This window comes from Rosa chinensis, chromosome 6 (assembly GCF_002994745.2).
Source record: "Rosa chinensis cultivar Old Blush chromosome 6, RchiOBHm-V2, whole genome shotgun sequence".
In the NCBI taxonomy this organism is placed as follows: domain Eukaryota; kingdom Viridiplantae; phylum Streptophyta; class Magnoliopsida; order Rosales; family Rosaceae; genus Rosa; species Rosa chinensis.
Window position 1 is genome coordinate 7,666,555 of NC_037093.1, and position 26,147 is coordinate 7,692,701.

The window sequence follows — 26,147 nt, forward strand, 5'->3', positions numbered from 1 at the left end:
GAACCCGATTCTGCACCTCCCTATCATTGAATTGGAAGACGAAGATGTCCTCCTCCTCTTGCCGAATTAGGACTCTCTCTCTTAATCCCCAAACATTGGAGATTGCCGCCGAGAACGACGGAATCACCACCGTCTTCTTGGACAAGAGCCAGCCATATAAGTAGAAAAACGAGTTGTGGATCGCATCCCCTCCTCAAGCAGGGCTCACAACGGCCTCCTCAGAAAGTACAGGAGGAGCCATCGTCTCCTCCGTCGTCATCACACGGGAAACCCTAGCAGAGCTTACCACTGAAGAATAATGTGATAAATAAACTGATTCCAACTTCCTGATTATGGTCTATCCCTGAATCATCTTAATACCAGTTAAACACTATACTCAAGACAAATTGTTTCTTGGGCTCCAGCTATTAACCTCCTAAATATGGGCCGCAAGCTTTGAGCTAGTAACTTGTGTCGCAGTTCTCTATACAAGACCCAATGCCCTGACGTCATGTGTCTCTCAGTGTCTTAGTTTGTGAAGTTTTGTTTATTATGGATGAATGCCAACTCACTTAAAGCTGCAAGTCTTTCGAACCAAGACTTACTGCTCACATTTCAGAGATATGGTTATCTGCTCGAGACTTCTTCCTCTTGAGGTTATATCTTCTCGAGCCCAGAATTAACTAGGCTTTTTATATTTGAGTCATTCACGCATGGCTTAGTTATCAGGGCCCGTTTACTATGTGTGTAGAGAGAAGTTAAAGATAGTGAAGAAGCTTCTCATACAACTATTACATTTTCTACTATTTCTTTTATTTTTATTCTTTTGTTTTCTATTTTGTAATTTACTATATTATTCCTATTGATTAATTATATTTCATAATTTTTTAGTTTTGGAGAGCAAACTCTCTTCTCTTAATAATAGTGTATAGATAAGCCTACTCATCCAGCCATAAGCCCCAATCAAAAACCAACACCTCCGTCGAAGGTACACTTCCAAACCAATAGCCTTTTCGCTTTAAGTTATGAATGCTTATTTGGGATAGTATAAAAAAAACTATAAAAACAGAGAAAAAAAAAAGAAAAAAAAACCTAATTGTGTATGTAAATGGCCCTAAATGCTTTAAAGAATGTTTGAACGAATAAAAAGATTTTAACACGAAAATTCTTCCATGCAGCGTTGTTTTATAATCGATAAACAAAATAGAACTCGTATGGTAATATTATAATAACTAACTCCATAGGATATTGGGATCAGAAATTTTATTACCGGAACAAACTGGCCGGTAAAAAAAAAAAAACAGACATTCCACCGTAAATCTTTCCCAACTTTTAAGAGGGGGAGAGGGGGAGAGAAAAAGCTAAATTCCCAAGCACCGAAACCATGAGAGTTCACCATCCCACTCACCTCCGATCCAAGTCCGGCATTGACGACGACCCGGAGCCGACCCGGACCATAATGTCCGGGCCGGGCATGACCGTCGGCGGCCCGCTACGGAAGAAAGGCATGGGAGTACGGCCATGGCTGCTCCTCGACTCGAACGGACAAGCTCAGGTGGTGGAGGTCGGAAAGCACGCCATCATGCGCCGGACGGGTCTACCCGCCCGCGACCTCCGGATCCTCGACCCGCTGCTCTCGTACCCGTCGACTGTTCTTGGTCGGGAGAGAGCGATCGTCATTAACCTGGAGCACATCAAGGCCATCATTACTGCGCAGGAGGTTCTCTTGTTGAATTCAAGAGACCCGTCTGTGATTCCCTTTATCGATGAGCTTCAGCGCCGCCTCTCTCGCCATAGCCAAGCCACCAAGGCCATGAAAGCCCAGGTTAATTTTTTTTTTTTTTACCATTGGCTCAACTGTGTAGATAGCATCTTGATGATTGTGATTGTGAATGCAATAAATGTGATTGCGAATGTAATAATTTGTGGTGTTTTGGTTTAGGAGGGGAATGGCGAAGAATCGAAATGGTGTGACTTGGAAGAGGCAGAGGCACATTTGAGAGGTGTTGGTGCTGGGGGAACTCAGGGAGGTGAAGGGACTGGGAAACAAGGTCAGGAGGAGAATCGCGAAGGATTGAAGGTTCTTCCTTTCGAGTTTGTGGCATTGGAGACATGCCTCGAAGCTGCTTGCAGTTGCTTAGAGAATGAAGTAAGTGATTACATTCTCCGCGTTGCCTCGTTGTTTTGTTATAGGTTTGTTCTTTTGTTTTTTTTTTCCTTGGTTGTTTAGTTTGAGTTTGTGAATTTGATCACAGGCAAGGACATTGGAGCTAGAAGCTCACCCGGCTTTGGATAAGCTCACGTCGAAGATCAGTACACTCAATTTGGAACGCGTCCGTCAGATCAAGAGTCGCTTGGTGGCTATTACCGGTCGTGTTCAGAAGGTTAGCTTCACATTTAGTAGAACAATCTATGTTTTTTTTTTTTTTTTTTTCTGTATGGATGCGTTATGGTGGTTGAGTTACATCTTGTATGATAAAACAATGGAGCCTTGCACTCTCTATGACTGTTTGGCAGTTTTTTTGTTCTTTTCTTTTTGGTTCGCGTTTGGCAGTTGATATTAGTGACACTGGTTTTTTATTTGACTTCTAGGTGAGGGATGAACTAGAACACTTGCTAGATGATGATGACGATATGGCTGAAATGTATTTAACTGAAAAGTTACAACTTGAATATTCTACTACCTCATCTTTGACTGAGAGAGATGATATGAATGATGAAGCTCCACAAACAGATATAGATGACAGGCATGTCATCTAATTATATGTCTCTTCATTGTAATTCATAGGGGTTCAATTCTTCAGTCCTAAGTTTTCATGTCCTGTTGTGTTTAGGAATCTTGCTGAAATATCACTGGATGCTACTGGGGAATCCTTGAATTTTGAAGGCGATCATCGAAACACTGATAACCCCCCGCATGAATCCCTTGACACCCATGGCACTCATACTAGCAGCACTCATAGTGTTACAGGCAAGACCCTTGATGTGGAAGAGCTTGAAATGCTATTGGAGGCATATTTTGTGCAAATTGATGGTACACTAAACAAGTTATCTACGGTATGGAAGTTCCTTCTACATCAATTTTTTCAATGCCAATTCCTTTATGTGAACATAATTCACTAGAATAGAGTATGAGACTGTGAGCTGGGTAATAGCTTTTTTAAACAATCTTACATTTGAGAGTTTTAACCAAATTTATTCATACATGTTGTTTATTTACATAATGTTACTGTTTTTATTTATTTGACTTATATTGCTTCTTCTTTGGCAGCTGAGGGAGTATGTTGATGACACAGAGGATTACATCAACATAATGTTGGATGACAAACAGAACCATCTCCTGCAAATGGGGGTTATGTTGACAACAGCAACCCTGGTAGTGAGTGCCTTTGTTGTTGTGGCTGGTATTTTCGGCATGAATATCCAAATTGAGCTGTTTGATAAGAATAAAGCGGGGATGCAAGATTGGCTCTGGACTATTGGTGGCAGCACTATAGGCTCTGTAGTCTTGTATATCATTGCCATTGGTTGGTGCAAGCATAAACGCTTGCTGGAGTAATGAAGGTCGGGTTGGGGGCGCTTTATAATTAGGAAAGGTGCTCAACATATGTTGTTGTGGTAGACATCCTCTATGTAGACAGACATGCTTCTATTACTTCCTTGTTTACAGTACATAATGCAAACATGCATGGAATAAAGATCAGCACTGGCACTGTTCTTCAGTTTTTAACAGAGCAACTTTGCTGTGGTGATAAAGAAATCCCTGGTCGTGAGTTGGAATACTAGTCAAGGAATCCGTACTGTGCATGCGAACTGAGGACACGTTTGAGGGAAGCTTTGATAACCTGAATCAGCTGAACTGAACTTGCAACCTATGATAGACAAATTAGATGCAGCATACTTTACACATTTGATGAAATGTGATGAAATCAAATGTGTCGAGTTTGCATGTCTTTTAAAATGCGTTATACAAGTATATGAGCGTGTACTTTTACTGCTCCGAGTATATGTGCATGTATTTTTCAGATCACATTGCATTATGTGTATATGCTTTGTATATCACAGTACATAATATGTGTATGTACTTGAACTTAAGATATGGTAAATGTGGTTGAAGTTCTTTCTTCCTTTCTAGTCCCTAGACAATTGTACATGTTGTAAAGACAAAAATTCTATAGGTTCCGGAATATTGAAATTATAAAGATGTGACCCGATTGCACCACGTAGAGAAGAGGTCAGCGAGATAAAGCACTTTGACAGGCAAAAGTGTTGGAAGTGTTGGTCTTTTGGTTTACATGGACAAGAAACTATGATTTTGGAATATTAGATATAAATAGCTGACGTGGAATTCTAATAAGGAGCTGAACTCATTGGGGATAAACTGGAAGGCTTGAATAATTACAAGGAGAATAGGAACCTCATCTTCTTCATCATCTACATGTTCAGAAAACAGGTGGTGGTAGTGAAAAGCCATGAGCTCGATAGGACAGAGCATATTGATGGCACTCACTGTTACTGTGAACAAGTTTGCTTCCTCTAATGTGCAGGCAGTTCAAAGAAAACAAAGAAAAGGACGAAAGAAAACCACTTCCACCGGCACCACCACCGATTTTGGAAGAAGAGGGCTGCTCTTATCTGCTGCAGTTGCTACTCCCCAACTTAGTGACTCTGGCACCGAGCTTCTCAAAAGTATTACATTTTGTCTCTTTGTTTTTCTCTTCAGGCTTAACTTCGTTGTGCTTAGTTTGCTTGTTTATGGATTGCCCCCTCTTATCTTTCCTGCTTTTGTTTTCTGGAATTCTGTGGCTTACAGTAGTAATTGAATTGTGTATCAGAGTATCTGAAGAAGTCAGAAGACAACAAGGCCAAGAATGACAAGGAGGTAAAAAAAAGATTCTTGAACCTTATCCTTTCACTCTTTGTTCTGCATTTGGATAACATATGCTAGAGGAACAGGAAAAGCAATGCAATTTCCATTTTTCTGATATCATGTTCTTTTGTGATTATGTTTGCAGAGAATGGACGATTATTACAAGCGGAATTACAAGGACTATTTTCAGTTTGAGGAAGGACCTTTGAGGGCGAAGAAAACACCGCTTACAGAAGCGGAGAAGGGTATTCTTGATTGGCTTGACAGCAACAGATGAAAACCAAATTGTACAACTGCTTGAATTTGAAGAGTAATGAAGTTGCACCAAGATTTTGTTTTGAATGAATATTCTTTATGTTTTATCAGCAAATTACAAATAGATTATGTCTTTCCAAGCAATGATCTCACATTTTCTTCACTAAATGATCCAAATACAATGACTAGTCATCTGTCCTTATCCGGGTCCACATCACCATAATGTGGATTGATATACGTTACTTCTTCCTTAAGTTGTGCTGCAAATTTCTGATCAACCTTTTCCTTCACTCTGGCAATGAGCTCAAGCATGTCTTGAGAGGTTGAGCCACCACAATTGATGAAAAAATTTGCATGGATTTTGGATACCATTGCCCCTCCCACTCCAAAACCTTTCAACCCAGCTTTGTCTATCAACTCAGCTGCTGCGACTCCCATATCAGATGGATTCCGAAAGACCGAGCCAGCACTTTGTTCCTCAACTGGTTGGGAGTTGGGACACTCTTCTCCTGTTAATTTAGCCACAATACCACCACAAGCGTCTTCAAGTTTTAAAGTCTTAAAGTTTTTTAGACAAGAGGTTATAACCTTCCTTTCTCTACATGATAGAGATTCTAGACTCTACCTTTCCATGTACTCATATAGTGTTCGCTTTGCTAATTCCGATTGCTGCAGTTTAAATGTAACAGCATTTATAGCTGCCAATTCTTGCATATCTTGAAATGGAGATGACCGATACCCGAAATTGAGATGACTCCTGCTAAGCCTATGACACTTTCCATCCTTTGTTATAATATCAACACAATGTACAGAATCAGCGGTCTCCTGCCCATTTGCTCCAGCATTAAATAGCTCCTCCTACAGAACCAGGAATCCCTCCTGCAAACTCAAGTCCTGTAAATCCTTCATTGGAGCACTTAACCCCCAACTTGTTAAAACGAAAACCGCTTCCAACGGTGTACAGGCCGGGTTCTTTCTTCCCCAAGAACTCGATTTGGTTGAGTATAACACAACCATCAAAACCCAAATCATCAAACAAACAATTTGAGCCTTTGCCAATGACAATGAACAGGATTGAATGCTCATCACAGTATCTGCATTGTTTTAAAAAAGCAAGAGCATTTTACTTCATTAGTTCATTACTCAATGCCAAGTTTATGTCTTTGTCAACAGCTAATGTCTTGCTATGTCTCTAGCACTTTTCCAAAACCCATAAATCAGCTTTTAAACTTAACATTAACTAGAAAAGAAATGCAGAAGAGAACCTGACAACAGAAACATGTTGGGTCTGATTGAATACTTAGGTCAAATGATTACGGCTCCGTTTGGGATTGCTTCGCTTTAAAAAAAATCAGCTTTTGTACAAAATTTTAGATTTTATTGTGTTTGATAAATAAATAAAATGATTAATTTCAGTTTACCCCTTGAGGTTTGGGGGTGTCATCATGTCACTCACTCTACTTTCAATTTTAAATTTTACCCCCCCCCCCCAAGTTTTCCAATTTCAGTCAGCCGTATCCAATTTATCAGATTCCCTCCAAATTGGACGTTAACTTTGACGATTTGACCTACTTTGAGGCTAAAATGGTCATTTCAAGGCAAAAAAAAAAAAAAAAAAAAAAAAAAACCCCTTTCTCTTTCACTTTCGGGGGTTTCTCTCTTATCTCCAAATACTACCAAGAAGCCCTCGATTCCGACCTAGCTTGCCAAAAGAAGCACCAATCCATGCTCGACCGCCTCACCCACTGCCACCAATCCCGCCTCAACTCACGCTCCTCGGCGCCGCCGACTCCTCCCCTTCCTTCGAGTCCACCTCCGCCTTCCTCTCCTGCTTCTCCATCTCCAAGTCCTCCGTCAACTCCCAACTCGCCCAATGTCGACTCATCGATCCCACTCACCTCAAACCATTCCTCGACCAACTCTCCGCCTCCATCTCCGACCTCGAGAAGCTCGTCGCCGAGAACTCTTACTTCTTCCCCATGTACGAAGTCCGATCATTGCTGAAAACGATCTCCGGATTAAGGTGAGGCTCATGGGGTCTGTGAGGGCTTTATTTGTTCATAGGTTGAAGAATTGTAGGGTTTATACAATTCAGCCCCCTCTGCCACCGCGCCCAAGACATCAAGATCCTCATCACCTCCACTGAGCCCGGAGAAGACTACGGTGACAATAACGACACGTCGTGCGACTAATTCAGCCCCCTCTGCCACCTCATACCCCACAGGTTCGGCCCCGAAAACCTCCTAGGGGAGGACGTGCTCTTAGTCCTCAAGAATCACAACAATGGCCTATATTTCACAACAATGTTAGTGTTTCGATTCGATTGTGGTTATTGAATACATCAATGTGTGACGAATAGAATGAGAGATGATTTGTAGTTGTATGCTAGTGCTGCCATGGCGGTGCCCTTTGCTTCGTTTGGGTTTCGATTTCCATTTTTGAGTTGCAGATCTAAGAGAGAGAGAGAGAGAGAGAGAGAGAGAGAGATTTGGAGAAGAGAGAGAAAACCCCGAAAGTGAAAGAGAAAGGGTTTTTATTTTATTTTATTTTTTTTACCTTGAAATGACCATTTTAGCCTCAAAGTGGGTCAAATTGTTAGAGTTAACGTCCAATTTAGACGAAATCTGAGAAATTGGACACGGCTGACTGAAATTGGAAAGCTTGGGAGGTAAAAATTGAAAATTGAAAGTAGAGGGGGTGACATCCCATACCTCAGGGGGGTAAACTGAAATTAATCCTAAATAAAAAGCAGCTTTAATTGAAAGTTATAGGTCACTAGCAGCAGATTTTAGAAGCAGCCTAGAGGTTGCTTTTAGAAGCTGCTGTGGATCAAAACACACTAGTCTCTGCAGTTGTTTTATGTACTGACAGCACTTTTAAAAATATTATTTACCAAACACGAAACTATTTTAATTCATAGCTGATTATTCTCACAACATAGCAGCAACAGTTTTTTTTAGAAGTCACAGCAATCCCAAACTAGCCCTACAAGGGCCACCAATGGCCCAAGTGCTGAGGTGTTTCAACAGCTTCTTGCCACTAACAAATTTCAACTCGTTCCGGTTCTAGGCCTGCTCTTGTTTGCTGCTGCTATGATTGGAGTGAAAAGGGCCTCTGGTTTTTGGTGAATGTAGCAACAATAGTCCAGGAGAGTTGTAACAGAGAGAGATTGACATTGTGTAAGGAGGACTCAGTGTATGAGTGCTCCGTGCACAAGGCCATCAGTAGAAAAAGTCGACTACACTTTGGGCTTTTCTAAAGCAAAGCCCATAACGAATCTCTCCAAGTTTATTGGTGTTGAGGGCCCAAATTCCTAAACCTATTTAGGAGAACTTGTTTTGAAGCTGACTAGCATGGGAGGGGTCGTCCTCCCACATCTTTCAACTGTCTAGAGAGGAGGACCTGACCCTAGTTACTGACCTATGTGGTACGCTACCTGCTTCAATCCTTGCTCTCGAAGGAAAGGGTAAACATGTTCCTTTGGATTCAAAAGATTAGCAAAATCAAGATTCTCTAGAGGGATGTTTCCATGTGTACTCGGGAAAACTCGCCTGCGTCTGCCCGCATATGCTCTTACCATTATAGGTCTTTAACATATTGAGTTTACCCAATTTCGTTTGTCTCGAGTTTCAAAATCTTAATTTTAGGGGCATGGTAAGGCCCTCTCGGATTGAAAACAAGCCTAAAGAGAAAAAGAAAAAAGGGATAGTTTGTCTAAGGATCGAAAGAAGAAGAATGCTACTAGACACAATGCCCAATAGTGTCTTTGGAGTAAACGAATAATAGTTGGACTGGGGACCTGAGTTCAAGTTTGTTTAATGTCGGTTCTAAAGCCTTGTATTACTTGATGAGTGCAATTAGGGAGTAGGTGAAAGTGCTTACGATCTATGACTCTTTCTATTGCACCCGAGTGAATAGGTCATGACGTGTAATTTCGCTATAATTAATGAAAATTACCATTTTCATGAAAATATAAATCATAAAATAGTCAAATGAATAATTATCTTTATTTTATGAAACTACCTGAGAATGTTTATGTTTTGAGTAAAAGAAAAAAAAACCCTAGGAGAGTATTTCTCTCAACCTAGTCTTCTACGGCACCCTAGCCTCTAGCCTCTTGCTATCGCTTCCTCCTCTACATCGCCTCCATAGATGTCGTCACAGTAAGCTTTGCTGCTCCTCTTGCTCTCGCAGCGGGTGGTAGCGCCCCGGATCTGGGAAAGATTGGATGTGGTCCTATGTGCAGGTCCTCTCAATCTTTTCTACTTGGCAAACCTTTGATTGAGGACGACAATGATGTGCCTTTTGTCACTCTGAAGAAGAAGACGGGTAGACTGCCGGAAGTAAGAACAAGAGCCAACGTCCCAGTAACTGCAATTGGAGGTTAGGTTTCTAGCCCTAGAGATAAGGGCAAATTAAAGAAAGCCTTAGCTTTCTTGGTCTCTTGCCTACCACTTGAAATTGGGTCTTCTATTACTTTTTTCTTAGTTGATTCTAGTTGTATACCAATTGAGGTCTTTAGACGACTGGGTTTACTTTTCAAAGAGGGGTTACCTAGTAGTGAGGACTTGATTTATTGTTGTTTAGGCTCAATAAGTGAGCGCATGTGTTAAAAGTGAATGTCACATGTCTTTTGCTTGGCAGCTTGTGCCATTTTTTTTTTGTATGAGACAACATTTGATGTACGTGACTTCTGGCCATGATAATGAAGTTATCTATTTTCTTAAAAATAAATAAATAAAAAATCTTTATTTTATGAAACTACCTAATTAAAGCGAGAGGCTCTCATCTTATGACTCCTGATCACTAAAAAAGTCGTCATACCTATCCCTTACCAAGCCCTCGCATCTGCCTCCGCTGATCCAAATTTATTTTTCTTGAAAAAGGAATCGAGCTCCACAAGGCCTGCTAATCCTGATGTAGGACGAGAATGGACCAAGTTTAGCCGAAAAACCATAAAAGTAAAGAAGCGGTGTAGAATCAAGAAGAATGATTGGAAAATAGGTAACTCACGCGTAATCAGGTTACTAGCCGCTGGAATATTCAAGAAGATTTGGTTTTGGACTTTTTGGGTTTCTCGTGCGAAAAGTCAGGTTTTGATTTTGAATCAGATTTGACTAACTTTTGGCCAGAATGTCCATTTGAGACGCATGATACATTTCCAGAATGGGAACGACGAGATCTTCAAGACTCACTTTAGTGAGCCCTATCAGATTTAGGCCAAAATGTATCGTCTTAATTATCCGATTCGTGATTTAATATTTTTATGCTAGATTTACATTCTTTTTATTTTAGGTTTTCTAGTTTATTTTGGATTTGTTTTGTTTTAATCCGTGGGCTTTAGGGTTTCATTATTAGTCGCCCTAGGGTTTCTTTTCTCATATTTAAGCAACCTTAAATGGCTGCAGAACCTATCTTTTATCATATTATCAATCAAAATTGAGAATTTTCTCTTCTATCTCTGGTGGACTCCAGAATCTTTATTTTAGGTTTATTGCTGGTAAACCTAGTTATCAATCCTACTGCGTCAAATCCGAAGCCATCTGGTATTGGTGTATCAATCAAGCAGCACCACCCTAACAAATGACAATGGTTGGGCAGCGGCCAGTAGCCAACATGGAACTTCGTGTCTAAGTTAAGACTTTTACGTAATGTTGGAATGTTTGATTTTAAGATGAAAGGCAATATGTTTGATAAAATGCTTCAAAGATATCTCATATACTAAGATAAACCTTAAACATGTATGTCTTATCTCTATGTTAAATACATAAGTTTCTCGATCAGGATCCTCAGTAACAAGTTCCTTGCTCCATCATTTTATATATTCATTTCTTTTTTCCCTGATGCGGGAAGCGTGAACACGATAGTAAGAGGCTCCATCAAGCGTCAAAAGACATATGAGATAAGCTAGAATCCACTAGCAATTACGGGCACAGCCGTAAGAAACATAGAGAAACTTCTCTAATATTTGGTTTTTTATTGATAACTTGAATGAAAATTACAATCTAAGAGGTGCCTTATATATGGCACATGGCATAAACCTAATATAACTAGAAAATATAAAGAACAATTTATTGTAGACTAAAACTAGGAAACCTAATTAAACCTGATTAAATCAAAATCGGAAATAAAATCCTAGATACTAAAGAATATTACGTTTGGAATCTCAGTCAAGATTTTGCTCGAGAATTCTGATATATCCAAAAGCGTAATTTATGATTAATTCCATCATTAAGAAGCCTATTTGAATACCAATTTCTAATATTCAAATTATTCTTCTTAATGTGAAGACGCTTCTTTCTTTTCAAGATTTTTGGTTGAAATTGGCTAAAATCTCGTCCTACATCAGTCTCCTCCACTTGAAAAGAACTCGACCTCGAGTTCCTCTTGTATGCAGCTCGATCATTAGTAGGAATAAAACATGATAAACCATCAACTTCAATATTCTCGAAATTAAAAGGTATCACCATGAATCCAATACCGTAGACAAGTTTAGAATAAGCATCTTGAAACTTGAACTCCTCCACTTGAAAAGGAATGGGCAATGACTTCTCCTTGGGTTGATCTTGAACACAATTAGGCATGCATGACATGGATATCGATGTGATGAATGATTCAGCTTCCTTGTCCTTAATGAGTTTCTCTTCAATCTTCAAAGTGGATTCTTCATGTTCTTTTTCACACACCTCAGGATGGTCATTCTTGAGTTCTTCCTTCCAGGCTTGATTTTAATTCTGTGCGACTCCCACCTAAATAAATATGTGTTATCTTTGCAATAACCACCTTTGACGCTTTCATGCCATGGTCTTCCAAAAAGCACATCAGTGTCATCCATGTCAATCACATGACAAGTAATCTCTTCTTTATAAAATTTTCCCATAGAGACAGGAACTTTACAAACCTCTGTTACTTGTGCATATTCATCCTCTCCAAATGGAATCCAGTATGGATCACTTAGCTTCACTATCGGTAATTGAAAATAATCCACAACTTTGTTTGCTATAAAGTTCTCTCGTAGACCACTGTTAATTATTACAGAGCATACCTTGTCTTTGATGACACATGTAGTTCGGAAGTCGTCGTAATCCGGCGTTGTGAATATCCAACGTTCTTTTTTTTTTTTGGATTGATGAGGTTGTCCTAGGGCGAATCCCTTGGCATGTTCCTCTTCAACGAAACTTTCTTTGATAGATATTCTACGACCAGCGTCGTTGAGGTTGGTGGTAGTGAACTTCTCCCTTGGATCGCCGTCTGCTAAGAAGCGGGCGAAACCTGGCTCTGATACCAAATGATGCGGGAAGCGTGAACACGATAGTAGGAGGCTCCGTCAAGCGTCAAAAGACATATGAGATAAGCTAGAATCCACTAGCAATTACAGGCACAGCCGTAAGAAACATAGAGAAACTTCTCTAATATTTGGTTTTTTATTGATTACTTGAATGAAAATTACAATCTAAGAGGTGCCTTATATATGGCACATAGCATAAACCTAATATAACTAGAAAATATAAAGAACAATTTATTGTAGACTAAAACTAGGAAACCTAATTAAACCTGATTAAATCAAAATCGGAAATAAAATCCTAGATACTAAAGAATATTACGTTTGGAATCTCAGTCAAGATTTTGCTCGAGAATTCTGATATATCCAAAAGCGTAATTTATGATTAATTCCATCATTAAGAAGCCTATTTGAATACCAATTTCTAATATTCAAATTATTCTTCTTAATGTGAAGACGCTTCTTTCTTTTCAAGATTTTTGGTTGAAATTGGCTAAAATCTCGTCCTACATCATTCCCCTTCAAGCATGTTGTTCTGCTGTATATATCCCATGATTTTAGCCCTTAACCCTAAAGATTTCCATTTATCCTTTCTTCAGATTGATTCAATCTATATTTTTGTAGCCGGATACGAACAATGCAAAGTCACAAGTTTCTACTTTCTGCAATTTCATGATATCAACACCTTTAATTCTGTGTGTGATAGTAGATTTTGGTATTGGTTTATATTACAGACTTACAGTCGGCTGCAAGTGCAGGTATGTATGTGCTGATCGATCGACCTAGTCATATGGCATGTATGCAGGTCCGTAGCAGAGACGATAAGAAGTGCTGGTAAGGCTTTGTCTCAAGAAATGGGAACACTAGAAGTTAAGCTGCATTCTTGATAGCAGGCAGGGACTGAATGTTACATACATTTCATAATTTACACATTGTAAGTGCAACACAGCTAGCCTTCCTTCCCCTCTATATCATTATATCATATGTTACAGCAAAAATTGAAGGCTTTGTCTTGGCGGTGGTTACTTGGGCAAAATATGTTTTCCCATACCTCTTTGGTTTCTTATCCCAATATCTCTGCACTTCTATCTGCTACATGATGGAATGCAGTAGTGAAGCAAAAGACTAATCATCACTTTTATATGTATATCTTCTGAAAACATTAGACAACCTTTTGTCGTTCGTTTTTTGCTTGCCTCCGATTCTAATCGTGTATTGTGAATCTATGAGAGTGTTAGTGTTTGTATTTAACTTAATCCCACAGCGTTAAACCCTAAATTCTAGGATAATTAAGATGACAAAAACCTAAAAAAAATAATCTGAAATTCCATTTTTAATATGAGTTTTTGATTGACTACATGGAAGACTCCAATAATTGAACCTAAAATTTAAAAAACATGGGATAGGACTTGGAATTTTGACATCCTAAATTCCCAAGTGCTAGCTAATGATCTTATCTTTATCCTATTCAACCTTGAAAGAGATGAACAAAACTTTATAGTATTTGAATGGGGCACTGACTGCGAATGGTTTGGGAATAAAGAATTGGCAAGAAAGACACATAATTGTGCATGCATGACATAAAGTCCAATGACAGCTTCCAAGCAGACAGAGTTGGAGTGTGCACAATTACATTAATATATAAAAATTCATAGGTTATTTATAAAAATGAAAAAGAAAATGGGATCCTTCCAAATGATATAAGGGCACATAATAAACAAGATGGGGCATGTTCCATTGGGTCAGGGAGATCTCAGGCAGGATCTCCTGGGCTTAGAAAAAGGCCATGAGAGATGGATATGAAATATTCCAACATTAACTTTGGCATTTCTGTATTATTATCAGGCTGCCCATCACTCATTACACTTTTACTTAATCCTGTCTTATTTTGATCTGCATTATAAGCCTTCATTTCCTTAGAGAACAAATATGATCAGTATGGGATGCAGCCTTGTCCTGACTCTTGGGGACATGAAGGTCTTGTCCTTATTGATGCCTTGAGCCTTTTCCAAGATTTGGTTTTACTTCTGGGGGTAGGTTTAGGCTTAGCTTTCTGATAATATGGATATGATGGGAATCCCACCTAAGCAAATCTGATGGGGACTTAGCCTGATTTTTTATCATGTACTTTGTGACTGACTAGCAAACAGAGTTAGGTGGAAAAGTTCAGTGTGTCATGTTTTGTTAAAAATTTAAATTTCTGCCTTAATTCATTATTAAAAACATCTATCTACTTCTTTGGACTGCTAAAGCTACCTGATTTAGGGGAAGATGAATGGCGGCCGACAAATTTAGAAAATGAAAATATTGCCGAAAGAGTGATGATAAGACACACAAGATTAACTTCACATAATTCTGACAATGAAGAATATCCATTTCTGAAGCAAATTCCTTCCTATGAATAATGGATTTAGGCAAATTATCAGAATTGCTCTAGTATATTGAGTATATATCTTGCAGTTCTCAGATACATATGGAGATGTTTTAGGTGCTATTTATCCAATCCATGATGGTCATTATTGGCTGTTCCATAAGAAATAAGTGTTAGCTGAAATGGTCACACAGAAACTGCCTACATATATGAAAGTTCCAACTTTTCTATTCCTTTTCCTTTTTTCTTGGACTGAGCAAAGTTTCAGCTCACTTGCACCACTACAAGTTGACATGGAATTAAATTTTGGAAGCATGAAAATTTATTTCTAACTTCTCCTCTTAGGTTGTTTCCCACTGCATTGATACATTGACAGGTTAAAGGAGAGAAAGAAAGAAAGAAAGGGGAAAAAAAAAAGGAGCAAGATCCCTTTTTGAGATCCAATTCCATCTCTACTTTTACAACCTCCGCACTAACACATGCAGCAACTGATGATATCATTGATGATATGAAGATCTTGTTATCTCATTCCCTTCAAACCACCTGCATGTTAAGAAACAAGCTCAAATATGAGTCTAAATAACACAAATTGAGAAACACTGGAACGTAGTTTTATAAGAATAAAAAATGAGTACTCAACTGGTTTTGATCCTGAAGTGGATTTCCAGGTAGAGTAGATTGTAAGAAACCATAGTGGTCTTGGTATGCAGATCTGCCCTGCAAGAACAGAATGGTTAGTGCTATGCTATTTGCAATTAATCAAATCATAGCTAAAACTAGAAGTTATACAATAAACCCCCACAAGAAGAAAACAAGAAAAACCCAATTACCTGAAAATGAGTTGATGAGAAACCTTGTGAGAAATCCAGGACACTATCACCTGAAGCCTGATTATTGGACACCATCAAATTGTTCTGCAAAATTAATCAGATACCCATCAGATAAAATTCAAAACCTCCGATTAGCAATGGATCAATACAAACACATAAAATTAGTCACATTGATGAAAACTTGTATTATTACCTTGGAAATGTTGAAAAAAGGGGAGCTAGCAGTGTCATCTAGAAAAGATGGTTGCTGTTGCTGTTGATCTTGAACACCACATCTACCCTTTTCTTTGATCTTCTGCTTTTTACCTCCAAACTTCAATGTTCTAACATCTTTGGATGGAGGACAAAAATACCCATTATTGTTTTCATCAAAGTAAACCTCATCTTCATTGAAATGAGGAGGCCCAGAAGAAGCATCAGAAACCATTGACTGGTCTTCTTCTTCTTCTTCTTCATCCTTATTACTATAGCTAATTCTTTTTTCCTTATACTCCTCACAAAAACCATTACTATTACCTCTATGTGAACCACTCGGATGTTGAGAAACAAAAGATTGCTCTAAGTACAGAGTCCAACCGGACTCACAACCACTACTGCATTCCGAGGCCAACACATTCATATTGATTCCTTTGTGTTTTCACAAAGAACAATAATACCTCTGATCGATATATAGAGATGACTGTATATGAACTGTTTCAAAGTCTCTATTGCTCTAGATATATCTAGCTTAGCTAAGCTATCGAACTCAGACTACTATGAGGGGGGGGGGGGGGGGGGGGGGTGGTGATTGAATAATGTGTCTGCCTAAACTTGGAGCTAGCTCCGGTTTATGTAGGGATAGGAGTGTGGAATGTGGTGGAAAAAACCAAAAGAGAATCGGACTCAAATCGTCCTAGGCTTGTTTTGTCCTCACTCTCCTCAATCCCATCGGCTCTGTTATGTGAATGAATCAAAAATGCCAGTTGGGAAGGTTAGAGTGGGTGCATGTAAGAGAGAGAGAGAGAGGGCCTCTTCACATGGTATACAGCTAGGCACTGTGTACTTCTCTTAACATAACCGGGTACACGTCCATTTTCCTCCTTCCTCAATATATGGACACCTATCCCTTAATATTACTACTAGTCATCTCGATCTTTCTCTCTCTCTCTCTCTAAATCTCTAATGAGTTTTCCTTTTGGAGGGTTGGTGATTACATTATTTGATTTGATCGATGCGGGAGTTTCTAGCATGAGATTTTCTAAGCTATATCAGTGGTCCTCCATATGCAGATGTACGTTTTAATAGATATTATAGAGCAATTATGCTGCATGTCACTCAACTAAATAGCATATTGTTTGTAAAGCAATTATCATATCCGTGTTGGACATTGATCCCTACTGTCTTCCTTAGGTTTTGTTTAGATGTCTGTAATACCATGCTGTTAGAGCAAGTGCACCCGTAGTCAAAAAAAGGCAAAGTCGAGAAGTCAAGAATTCGACCAGTCAAGTTACTATTCACTGTCACTGGGCATGAGTTTACACCCGTTGTTTTTCTTGCCCGGTCAATACTGTTCATTATTATATAATTTTAGGGGGCCTCGAAAATCGACTTTTTACACATACATAATTTGGGAAAACTTCCTTCATGAAAGTTATAAAGATCGTCGATACGATCTCGTGCATACATGGAACGCAATATTCGGAGTTCGTATGAATTTATTATGAATTTTTGAAATCTGAAAATTTTCTATAAATAGCAAAAAAAGAAAAAAAATTATATTTTGTTTCAAAGGATGAAATTTTTTCATTTCCCCCCCCCTCCGGTTCTCTCTCTCGCAGCTGCACCAGACCAGTTGTTTTTCGTCCGACCCGACCTGGATTTTTCTCCGTCCTCCGGCCAAGGACCCGGCCCCCCCGAGGTCGCCTCACCTCGTCCTGCCGCTCTGTGGCGTCAAACCGCCCAGAAGCTTCCCCCAGGCCGAGATTGAAGCAACCCAGGCGGAGCATCACCTCGTCCGTCGTCCCTCACGTCACCTCGTCCCTCACGTCAGCCACGATATGGCCTGGGCCTAGCTGGCATCTGGGTTTGGCTGGTCATGGAAATAGTCATGGGGATGACTATTTTCTTGGCTGTAGTCAAGAAAGGGTGAGTTTTGCCCAGTCAAAAAACCAACGGTGGAAGGACCAAAATCCATCTCAAGGTCATGTAGTCATGTTTTTCTTGACTATGCCCAGTCAAGGTTAAACCAGTGGACATGCTCTTAGACGAAACAAGATAAATCACACTTTTAAAATAAAGTTTAGGGGAGTGAAATTTGCACCCCCCTTATTACAATCTGCACCCCCTTCCTAATTTTTTAACATTTTCTGATGCCATCTTACATGTGTTTCCCATATTACCCTCTTCTCCAACCATTTTTCTTCAGTCTCTCTCTCTGTCTCTGTGTCTCAAAACTCTCACTCCTCACTCCCTCCCTCCCTCTCTATCTCTGTGTCTCAAAACTCTCACTCCTCACTCCCTCCCTCCCTCTCTATCTCTTACTCTAGTCTCCGGCGATGGACACCAAATCCGGTGGGAATTTATAGTGAAAGCGCCATGGATGATCACATCACATGAGCTTAGAACATGGGTGACGATGAGTGAATACAAAAGAGTCAAAAGGCTCGATCACTCAAAAAGGCTACGAATTCAATTCGATTTGTCCTTACAATCAAATCACAACTCACAGCTTCACAACCACCAGATCAAAAGGTGTTTTTGTGTTGGGACTCAAAAACAAGCATGGTATTCCGGTTAAAGTCTTTGAATCTGTTGGAGAGTTTTCGGTGATCGTCATGACCACCGTTTTTCTGTGCCCCCTCTCTTAATGCAGGGCTTCCGCATAACCTGTTTCTTTTGTTTTCTAGCTCTAGTTTAATTCACACAAAAGTAGTACTCTGGCTCTGGCATATATAAAATAGGCAACTGATAGAGTTTGGATAGAAGTAGCAGAAGATATGTGATCTGAAAATCTGGGTTTAATTAAATATATGCAACTACGAACAGTATCAGACATTCAAGCAAAGAAAAGTCTATTTCAATTTTCAACACATGTTATTGCTATCTAAATTCCCACCATGTGGCTGTTGAATTCATCGCCGATCAAAACCCAGTCTCTCTATCTCTTACTCTTACTCACTGATCAAAACCCAGATTGAAAAAAGACAATGAGAAGCAGAGAAACCAAACCCCACCTTTCCGGAACCGAGAAAGCCGGTGATAATGGTCGCCGAAACACGGGTATCGAGACCCAAGCTCAGATTCTCGTCAAGATTGTAGCTTGAGGCAGAGACCATGCTCCTGGAATACCCAGGATAAGGGTTCTTGGCATGGCGGGAATTGAATTGTCGGGAAACGAGGGAGCATAGGCTTCGGAGGAATTGAGAGGAGGATGAGGAATCGTGGATAGGAGGATGAAGGAAGTGATTGAAATTCTTGAGGGATGTTCTTGAGAGTAGGATTCTCGCAGTTGTCGTCGATTCGTCCTCCACAGTCGACAATTGAATGAACTACCACCAGAAGTGTGACGGCGACGTTGAGAAGAAGATAACCGTGCCGGTGCGCCGTCGTGGGGGGCCGGACGCCGGAGTTGCCGGAACTTGCCCAGAAACCGTCAGAGGATCATGAACTTCGGGCCTTCGACTCTCTCTCTACAGCCAGTGCATGGATGATCCGAAACCACCAACAGGTCGACGATGAAGAGACGCTTCGATTGATGGTGGTCCGCTGTCGTGTCGTGGCCGGATGGCGAAGATGGAATCGGGTCGCCGGTAGGAGTACTTGGGTCAACGATCCGCCGCGGCAGCGTCCGTCTTCTGCAGCTGAGCAGGAATCTCTCTGTCGCAGGCCAGCTTTAGCGACTCGGTTTGGTGTCCATCGCCGGAGACTAGAGTAAGAGATAGAGAGGGAGGGAGGGAGTGAGGAGTGAGAGTTTTGAGACACAGAGACAGAGACAGAGAGAGACTGAAGAAAAATGGTTGGAGAAGAGGGTAATATGGAAAACACATGTAAGATGGCATCAGAAAATGTTAAAAAATTAGGAAGGGGGTGCAGATTGTAATAAGGGGGATGCAAATTTCACTCCCCTAAAGTTTATTTTATTAATTATGTTGACCGATAATTTAATAATATAACCTCGTATATATTTACGGCATCAAAAAATTTCGACTTGAGTATGTAATATTTTGCTAGCTTGCCTTTAAAAGAGAAGATTTTCAAACTGTTAGGGCAATGGAGAAACAAAAAGTAGTACCTTATTAAGTGTCCAATTAGGTGTTTTGAATGTTATTGTCTTGTCTCAAGAATCAAGTGTCCAATTATTAAAGGGTTTTCTCAAAAAAAAAAAAAATTATTAAAGGGTTTCAAGGGTTTAAGCGTGACTATATAAGTGGGAGGGAGACTAGAAAACTTCTTGGGGTAAAGTGCAGTTGACTGAGTTGTGTTTATGAATCCACATGCAATCACATTCCATTCATTCATTCAATCACACTTCTCTCTCCTTTTCAAGAATTTTGCGGGTAGAGCATTAGGGTTTTACTCATCTCTTTACCTCTAAGAACTCACACACGCATGTGGGCACGTGTGCATTTGCATAAATGCAGAATTCCCCACATATTTACACACATGTCGGCACGTGCCAACACGCACTTCAACCTAAATTGCATGCTCTTACAAAGTCCTGCATTTAAAACTCTCACTTGCTCCGCCTCCTCTCCTCCTCTCCTCCGTCTTTGTGATCGATACGAGTGTGAGTGTGAGTGTGAGTGTGTGTGTGTATCTCTGGTTCTACTTCCAAAGCTCCAAATGTTAACTTCTTCCCATCTTCCCTTTCCAATTTTTTATCCTCCTCCCTAGTTTTATGCATATCTCTGTGAACCACAATGTGCCCTAATTGGTATATTCTATTCAAAATCGAACACCATGCGTCCATGCCATCATCCTCATTAGAGTTAAGGAAAGCAAAGTATATTACATGTGGTGGTCAAATAAAGGGGCACTAAACTTATCCATACTGCATAAAGTATTATCAACAAGCATAAACCATAATTATTGATGGTACGTTCTAAGTTGTAACAGCACATTTTCTTTCTTCTATTCTTTATAGGAAGAGCAAAATGCACGTGATGCGTTTTTCTTGAGGGGAAATGATCATTTATTTAATTTTGCGATTAATTAATTCCATTTACCCAAACACTCTAAGAGACTGCCTACTTACCCAAACACTTTAAGAAATCATTTCTCTAATTTCCAATTAAGTATTATTTTTATTTTTTTATATTTATTTTTGGGACATTTTTGCTCTCTCCTTCTTTGTTACTTAGAGAGAGAAGTGATCGGAGACCTTGCCGGACTCCAGTGACCAGTGACTGGCAGCGGACTCCGACGACCAATGACTAGACTCCGGCGATAGGTGACCGGAATTCGGAGACCTGTGACAGGAATCCGGCAATCGATCAACGGAATCCCGAATCTGGCTACCGGACTGGTGACCAGATTCCGGCGTCTGATTTTACTGCCCTCTAATAATACTCCGTAATCATATTATTGCCCCCAATACTCATATTATTGCCCCGCAATAGACATGTATAACTACTCAATAAAACTTCTTTTTTCATTCTTCTTTCTTCTTTCCTTATAAGTCTTCTGCCAAATTTACCAAAAAAAAAAAACAGAACGACATCATCCTTGCCCTGCCAGCAAAGCCCAGACTCGAACTTGGAGCGTGGAGGTTTGGAGCTTCCCAGACCTCTGACGAACAAAACCGATGTCGCCTCTGTCCAGATCGGCTCAGACGAAATGCCCTGTGCGTATACTAACCTCCGTCGTTCTACGTCTTCTGCATTACGATCCAAAACCGAACGCAGTAGTCGCCTCGATCTTGGAGATGCAAGACTCGTCGGGGGTCTTGGAGGGCACCAGAAATGGAGGAATTGTAGAGACAGGTTGGGCAATTTAGGGTTTGTAGTTTGGGATATGAGTACGAAGCAGTGTGAGAGAGAGAGAGAGAGAGAGTATGAGGGCAATACTGTCAAACACTGTTAGATTGGGTAAATGGGGTTAAAAAATTCTTGGTGGAGTAAGTGGGCAATTTTGAGGCTAAAATTGGATAAGTGGTCACGGTCACTTTTCTTTATACACATTCCATTTAGTTTGCGCAATGAAGATAATATTAGGCTGGGATTTTTAAACCAAAAACCAACTGAACCGGCCTGAATCAAATCGGAATCGGCGATTCTGTCCCGTTTCTTGTATTGAAAGAGTGCAGTTTTGGGAGAATCAAACCATTTCCCTTCTATCGGTTCGGTTGCAATTTCTAGTTTTTGTAACGCTTGGAACTGGCAGAACCAGAGTCCAATAGCTTAGCCTGCTTAGGTATATATGGACCAAAGATGTTTGAAGCCCGTATCTAATATGCAGCCTACTACCCATTTCAATTAACCCAAAAATTTAAGACCTGCCTTCTCACTTACTCACTTTCAATAAAACTGACCTAGCCCCAGAAATTGAATGTCAGTTCTTCCACTTCTTTGTTTCTTCCCCAATTTCTCATATACTCAGTCCGTTAGTCGCAGGCTCGCAACCCTAGCCGGCTAGGCAGCTAGCCCCCATTTCTCAAAAACCCAATACATCTTCATCACTTCAACCTAGTTCATCCCCATTCGGCCATTCCAATCCCAATTCCCAAACTCACTTCATTAGTTCATCATCTTCAATTCTTCATTCCTCTTCGGCTCTCCCTAGCTCACTAATCGAATTTGTTTTCTGATACTGGTGGAGCTACAACTTCATTAATTCTCTACAAGCCCGATCCCGACTTCGATTTTCCAAAACTCACACTGCTTTACTGCTTCTCTTTATGTGGCTGGGAAGCTGGGAAATTGAAAAAATTTGTGTGCTTTCTTGCTATGTACAGGAATTGATTACAAGCTGTAGCCGAACAATATGGTTCCAATTTCAAAACGGTTCGGGTAAAAAAAGTGACAATACCGAACCGGAAAAACCATTTCAGTTCCAGTTTCGGTTTCGACAGAAAATGTCAAAAACAGAATCGATCCTAGACCTAAATATTACTGATTTTAACAATTTTTCTTTATACAGTTGTGCTTTTTTTTTTTTTTTTTTTTCAAACTTATATTGAAGATATGACATGAGAATTATCAAATAATAAGTCAGACTTATGGTTTGTCTAGGGTATGAGGTGAGCGGCCACCCTGGTGAAGACTTTTTCCCTAAACCTATAGGATAAAAGACAAATTGCCTGCTAGTGCATTTTCCAATAGACTACATTTTTTCTTGAAGCCAATAGACTCCACATTTATGTAGATGTATAATACAAAACAGGATCAAGGTTGAAAACTTTAAAGTCCCATGTGCATTCTCTCTTGGATCACTCAGCCCATCCAAATCCATTAGGGACCTGCAAGTGTTACTATCAAACCCATCCAAATTGGGATGCTGTCTAGTAGTGTGTACCATGCATCATCTAAGACTAAATTTGAGGTCACCCAAATTGTCAAATCTCATTCCCCCTCTCTCTCCCTCTCTATTGATTTGATTGAATTACTACCCATGTCCATCCAGCTCATATGGACCAACTATGAGATCATTGATGATTTGATTTGGGGGAGAAGATGTTCTTTGTTTCTAAACTTTTCACCAACCTTTTCTATTCTTCTTCTGAAAACTCGCAGTGTATGTTGTCTTATTATTATCGTCCAAATCATTCAATTTTCTAAACATAAACTTATCTTTCATCTTGTCAATGGTACATGAACTTCAATTTTGATTACAACTAGTATATGAACTCTTCGATTTCATTTTGAATGGTGTCAATCGCTTACTTCCTTTATTTTTCAGTTAATAATTGACATGTGCATAACACATGACCTAATTTCAAGGATAATTTAATAAAAAGACTCATTTAATTAATTTTGTCTATTAGAAAGTCTTAAGTAATATTTTATCAAATTTTTTTTTGTTACTTTTGATCAATTTGTATGATAATAAACTAAAAGTTCAATTAAATATAGAAAGCTATAAGTGAAAATGAGTGATTTTACAAATTTATCTTTCAAAAATGAGTCATATATACATGTGCCATTTTTAACACAATATTAATGGAAGTAATAGACAACTATGATAATAACTCAAAATTAAAAAAAAAATCATGAATATAGCTAAATTAAAAATTACTCATTCATTTGACTGTGATCAAACAAATGGACAACTATCTAAATTATTATCAAAACTATTTATTGCTCCTGCAGGTTTGATCTATGTTTTACAGAAGTAATAATCTTTATAAAAAAAAATAATAATAAATTAACAATTTTGATTATTAATAGAATCTCCTATGAATTTTAAAGAAGAAGTTCACGTGTATCCATAAGGCAATCGTTCCTACTTAATGCTTTCAGTTTTCTCATTCACTAAAAGAAATTGTCCAACCCTCATGAGGTTTAAGATTTAAACATTCTTCCACAAGGTTCGATCAAAGTAAGTGAGTCCTTAACACGTAGTCGATCTTGGTTAGTTCTTGGTTAGTCCTTAACACGTACTCGATCTACTACTGAATCCTTAACACGTACTCGATCTTGGTTAGTTCTTAGCGGACGGAAGAAGCTGGGTTAGAGGAAAATGGTTATAATGCGACAAATGCATCAGCTTCTCAAATGATACAGATGAACATGGGCACATATCAATACTATCGATCCAAGCTTCGCTGTGAGAGATTGATGGAGAGGGAGGATTACGTAGTAGGCCCAGAGCCCCAGATGACTACAATCATGATTTTGTCGCGTACAGTACGTAGGCCAAAGACTAGTACATCGTACGGACGGGAGTACGAGGGGCTCTCGCCGACCGCTCGCCGTGGCTACACGCAGACACGAGCCGGAGGCAGCTCAGTGGTGTCTCTGCCCGCCACGTGGATGTCGGGCCAATCATTTTGCAGGGAACAGCAAGACATGGAGATAAGGTCTTCAGTGTTTTCTCTCCAATTTCTTGCAGGGCGCGTGAGGGGGTGAACTTACTTTACCCTAAATCTGGGGGGGTAAACACTTGGATCCTCAAAGCCAAGTGGCTATCACTGGACCATTCCAAAGTGAAATCCAAAATAATGGAGTAGAAATCTCGAAGGTTCCGGGGTAATCTGTCGACGTTGTACGTACTCGATCTCTGTTTTGAACCCTAGGCCAGCCACGGTGTCGACTCACCGGATTATTAGGGATTGAAGGTCCAACATAATACATTGACATAGAACGATAGACCTAGATATATGTCCAAGATGTGATCGGAACGAATAGTTCATAATAAATAATAAGCATATGAAGTTACAAGAAAGCGTTTAAATGACCTAAAATTATCTCACTTATCCCAATAACAGATTCTTATTTCCACTTATCATATTCAAAGAAAAATGACAGTTTTGCCACTGTCATTCACTTAATTAATTAATTACATGCTCTCTCTGTCTCTCATCGGACACTCTAAAGCATAAATACTCGTCCATGGTAGAAGACGGCGTCAGCGAAGGCGTTTTGGGTTTCGAAGTGGCAGCCAGAGATCGAGTCTGAGTCTGGGTCGGGTCCGAGACCGAGTTCGTATCTGTCAACTGGGTCATCTCCCCGGATCGTAATCTCCAGCCGTTGATCCCCAAGATCTGCTTCTTGAGATTCGCGCCCACATCAAGGTTCTCGACTCCACTCTCTGCCTTCGTCGCCGACCGCGCCGCCGCCAAGGCCCATGCCCAGCTGGATTCCCGTCACCATCATCGCTCTGAAGGAGGAGGTCCTGTTAAAGTACACTGTTAATTGCTTGTTCTTGTTCTGGTATCGATCTACAGTGGGTTAATTGTACTATTAAATTGTTGTTCTCGTTCTGGTATCAATCTCCGGCAGTCTGCTAGGTTTGTTGGTCTCACAGGCCATAAGGGAGAAAGAGGTGTGGGTGGCCAAATCAATTTATTATTATTATTTTTTTTCAAAATGGGGGCAGAAGCCTAGAAGGAAAGAAATTTTTTTTTTTTATCGAGGGCCAATAGAGGGCTATTGAGGGGGAATCGAAGTCTGTTAAACCTTTTCGGCGACCTATGAGATTTTTGACGACCTCTTTAGAGACCTCCGACGAGGTTTTCAGAGAAGTCTGGCGGCAGACGACCGGATTTCGGTGAAGTCTCCTATGGCTTCTATCTCTTCAATTTTCTCTCTCTAACAAAGAGATGAGGGTAAAATAATTTTAATTTAAAAAAAAAAATGTATTAGAGAACACTTTATTAGAGTCTTTATGCATGGGTAAGGGGAAATTAAAAAAAAATTAATGAGGCAAGTGGAAAGAAAATCTCTAGAATTAGGATAAATGGACAAAAGCCTTTTATATATAATTTTACATGGCTTGTTTTTCAACACGAGTTTTTATTCTTCATTTTACATGGGGACACTAGAAGTACCCATCTAGTTTGAGAAGCAATGTCATTTCATCCATGTCCATCCATAAAAGTACTGACCTCCTAAAAAAAAGGAAAAGTTGCGAATTTGAGGGGTA

General features: G+C 39.8%; 3 protein-coding genes across 4 annotated transcripts; 2 read left to right on the forward strand and 1 right to left on the reverse strand.

The window, feature by feature from the left end:
- Positions 1 to 1,318: 1,318 nt before the first annotated feature.
- LOC112172676 (magnesium transporter MRS2-3) lies at positions 1,319 to 4,106 on the forward strand. Its single transcript, XM_024310115.2, has 6 exons — positions 1,319 to 1,804; positions 1,922 to 2,128; positions 2,235 to 2,363; positions 2,572 to 2,726; positions 2,814 to 3,036; positions 3,251 to 4,106. The coding sequence occupies exons 1-6, from the start codon at positions 1,364 to 1,366 to the stop codon at positions 3,536 to 3,538; spliced, it is 1,443 nt and encodes a 480-aa protein (XP_024165883.1). The 5' UTR covers positions 1,319 to 1,363; the 3' UTR covers positions 3,539 to 4,106.
- Positions 4,107 to 4,337: 231 nt separating this feature from the next.
- On the forward strand, positions 4,338 to 5,248 carry LOC112172677. Its single transcript, XM_024310116.2, has 3 exons — positions 4,338 to 4,668; positions 4,815 to 4,861; positions 4,995 to 5,248. The coding sequence occupies exons 1-3, from the start codon at positions 4,452 to 4,454 to the stop codon at positions 5,124 to 5,126; spliced, it is 396 nt and encodes a 131-aa protein (XP_024165884.1). The 5' UTR covers positions 4,338 to 4,451; the 3' UTR covers positions 5,127 to 5,248.
- A 9,715-nt stretch (positions 5,249 to 14,963) lies between these two features.
- LOC112173528 (protein SOB FIVE-LIKE 5) lies at positions 14,964 to 16,363 on the reverse strand. Of its 2 annotated transcripts, none has more exons than XM_040509289.1 (4): positions 15,781 to 16,363; positions 15,588 to 15,671; positions 15,398 to 15,469; positions 14,964 to 15,300 (listed from the first exon to the last, which is right to left on the reverse strand). In XM_040509289.1, exons 1-4 carry the CDS (start codon positions 16,204 to 16,206, stop codon positions 15,292 to 15,294), a joined length of 591 nt encoding a protein of 196 aa, XP_040365223.1. In that variant the 5' UTR covers positions 16,207 to 16,363; the 3' UTR covers positions 14,964 to 15,291. The 2 variants fall into 2 exon arrangements, with proteins under 2 accessions (XP_040365223.1, XP_024166930.1); XM_024311162.2 differs by having other exon boundaries at positions 15,398 to 15,474; positions 15,781 to 16,361.
- Between the last annotated feature and the right edge of the window lie 9,784 nt (positions 16,364 to 26,147).

Excerpts from the sequence above, each read along its gene's own strand:
- LOC112172676 (XM_024310115.2), top strand. The coding sequence starts at position 1,364 with ATGAGAGTTCACCATCCCACTCACCTCCGATCCAAGTCCGGCATTGAC. Across the intron at positions 1,805-1,921 it reads CCAAGGCCATGAAAGCCCAG|GAGGGGAATGGCGAAGAATC; the intron begins GTTAATTTTTTT and ends GTTTTGGTTTAG. Across the intron at positions 2,129-2,234 it reads GCAGTTGCTTAGAGAATGAA|GCAAGGACATTGGAGCTAGA; the intron begins GTAAGTGATTAC and ends ATTTGATCACAG.
- LOC112172677 (XM_024310116.2), top strand. The coding sequence starts at position 4,452 with ATGAGCTCGATAGGACAGAGCATATTGATGGCACTCACTGTTACTGTG. Across the intron at positions 4,669-4,814 it reads TGGCACCGAGCTTCTCAAAA|AGTATCTGAAGAAGTCAGAA; the intron begins GTATTACATTTT and ends ATTGTGTATCAG. Across the intron at positions 4,862-4,994 it reads AGGCCAAGAATGACAAGGAG|AGAATGGACGATTATTACAA; the intron begins GTAAAAAAAAGA and ends TTATGTTTGCAG.
- LOC112173528 (XM_024311162.2), bottom strand. The coding sequence starts at position 16,206 with ATGAATGTGTTGGCCTCGGAATGCAGTAGTGGTTGTGAGTCCGGTTGG. Across the intron at positions 15,672-15,780 it reads CTTTTTTCAACATTTCCAAG|AACAATTTGATGGTGTCCAA; the intron begins GTAATAATACAA and ends TTAATTTTGCAG. Across the intron at positions 15,301-15,397 it reads CCACTTCAGGATCAAAACCA|GTGGTTTGAAGGGAATGAGA; the intron begins GTTGAGTACTCA and ends CTTAACATGCAG.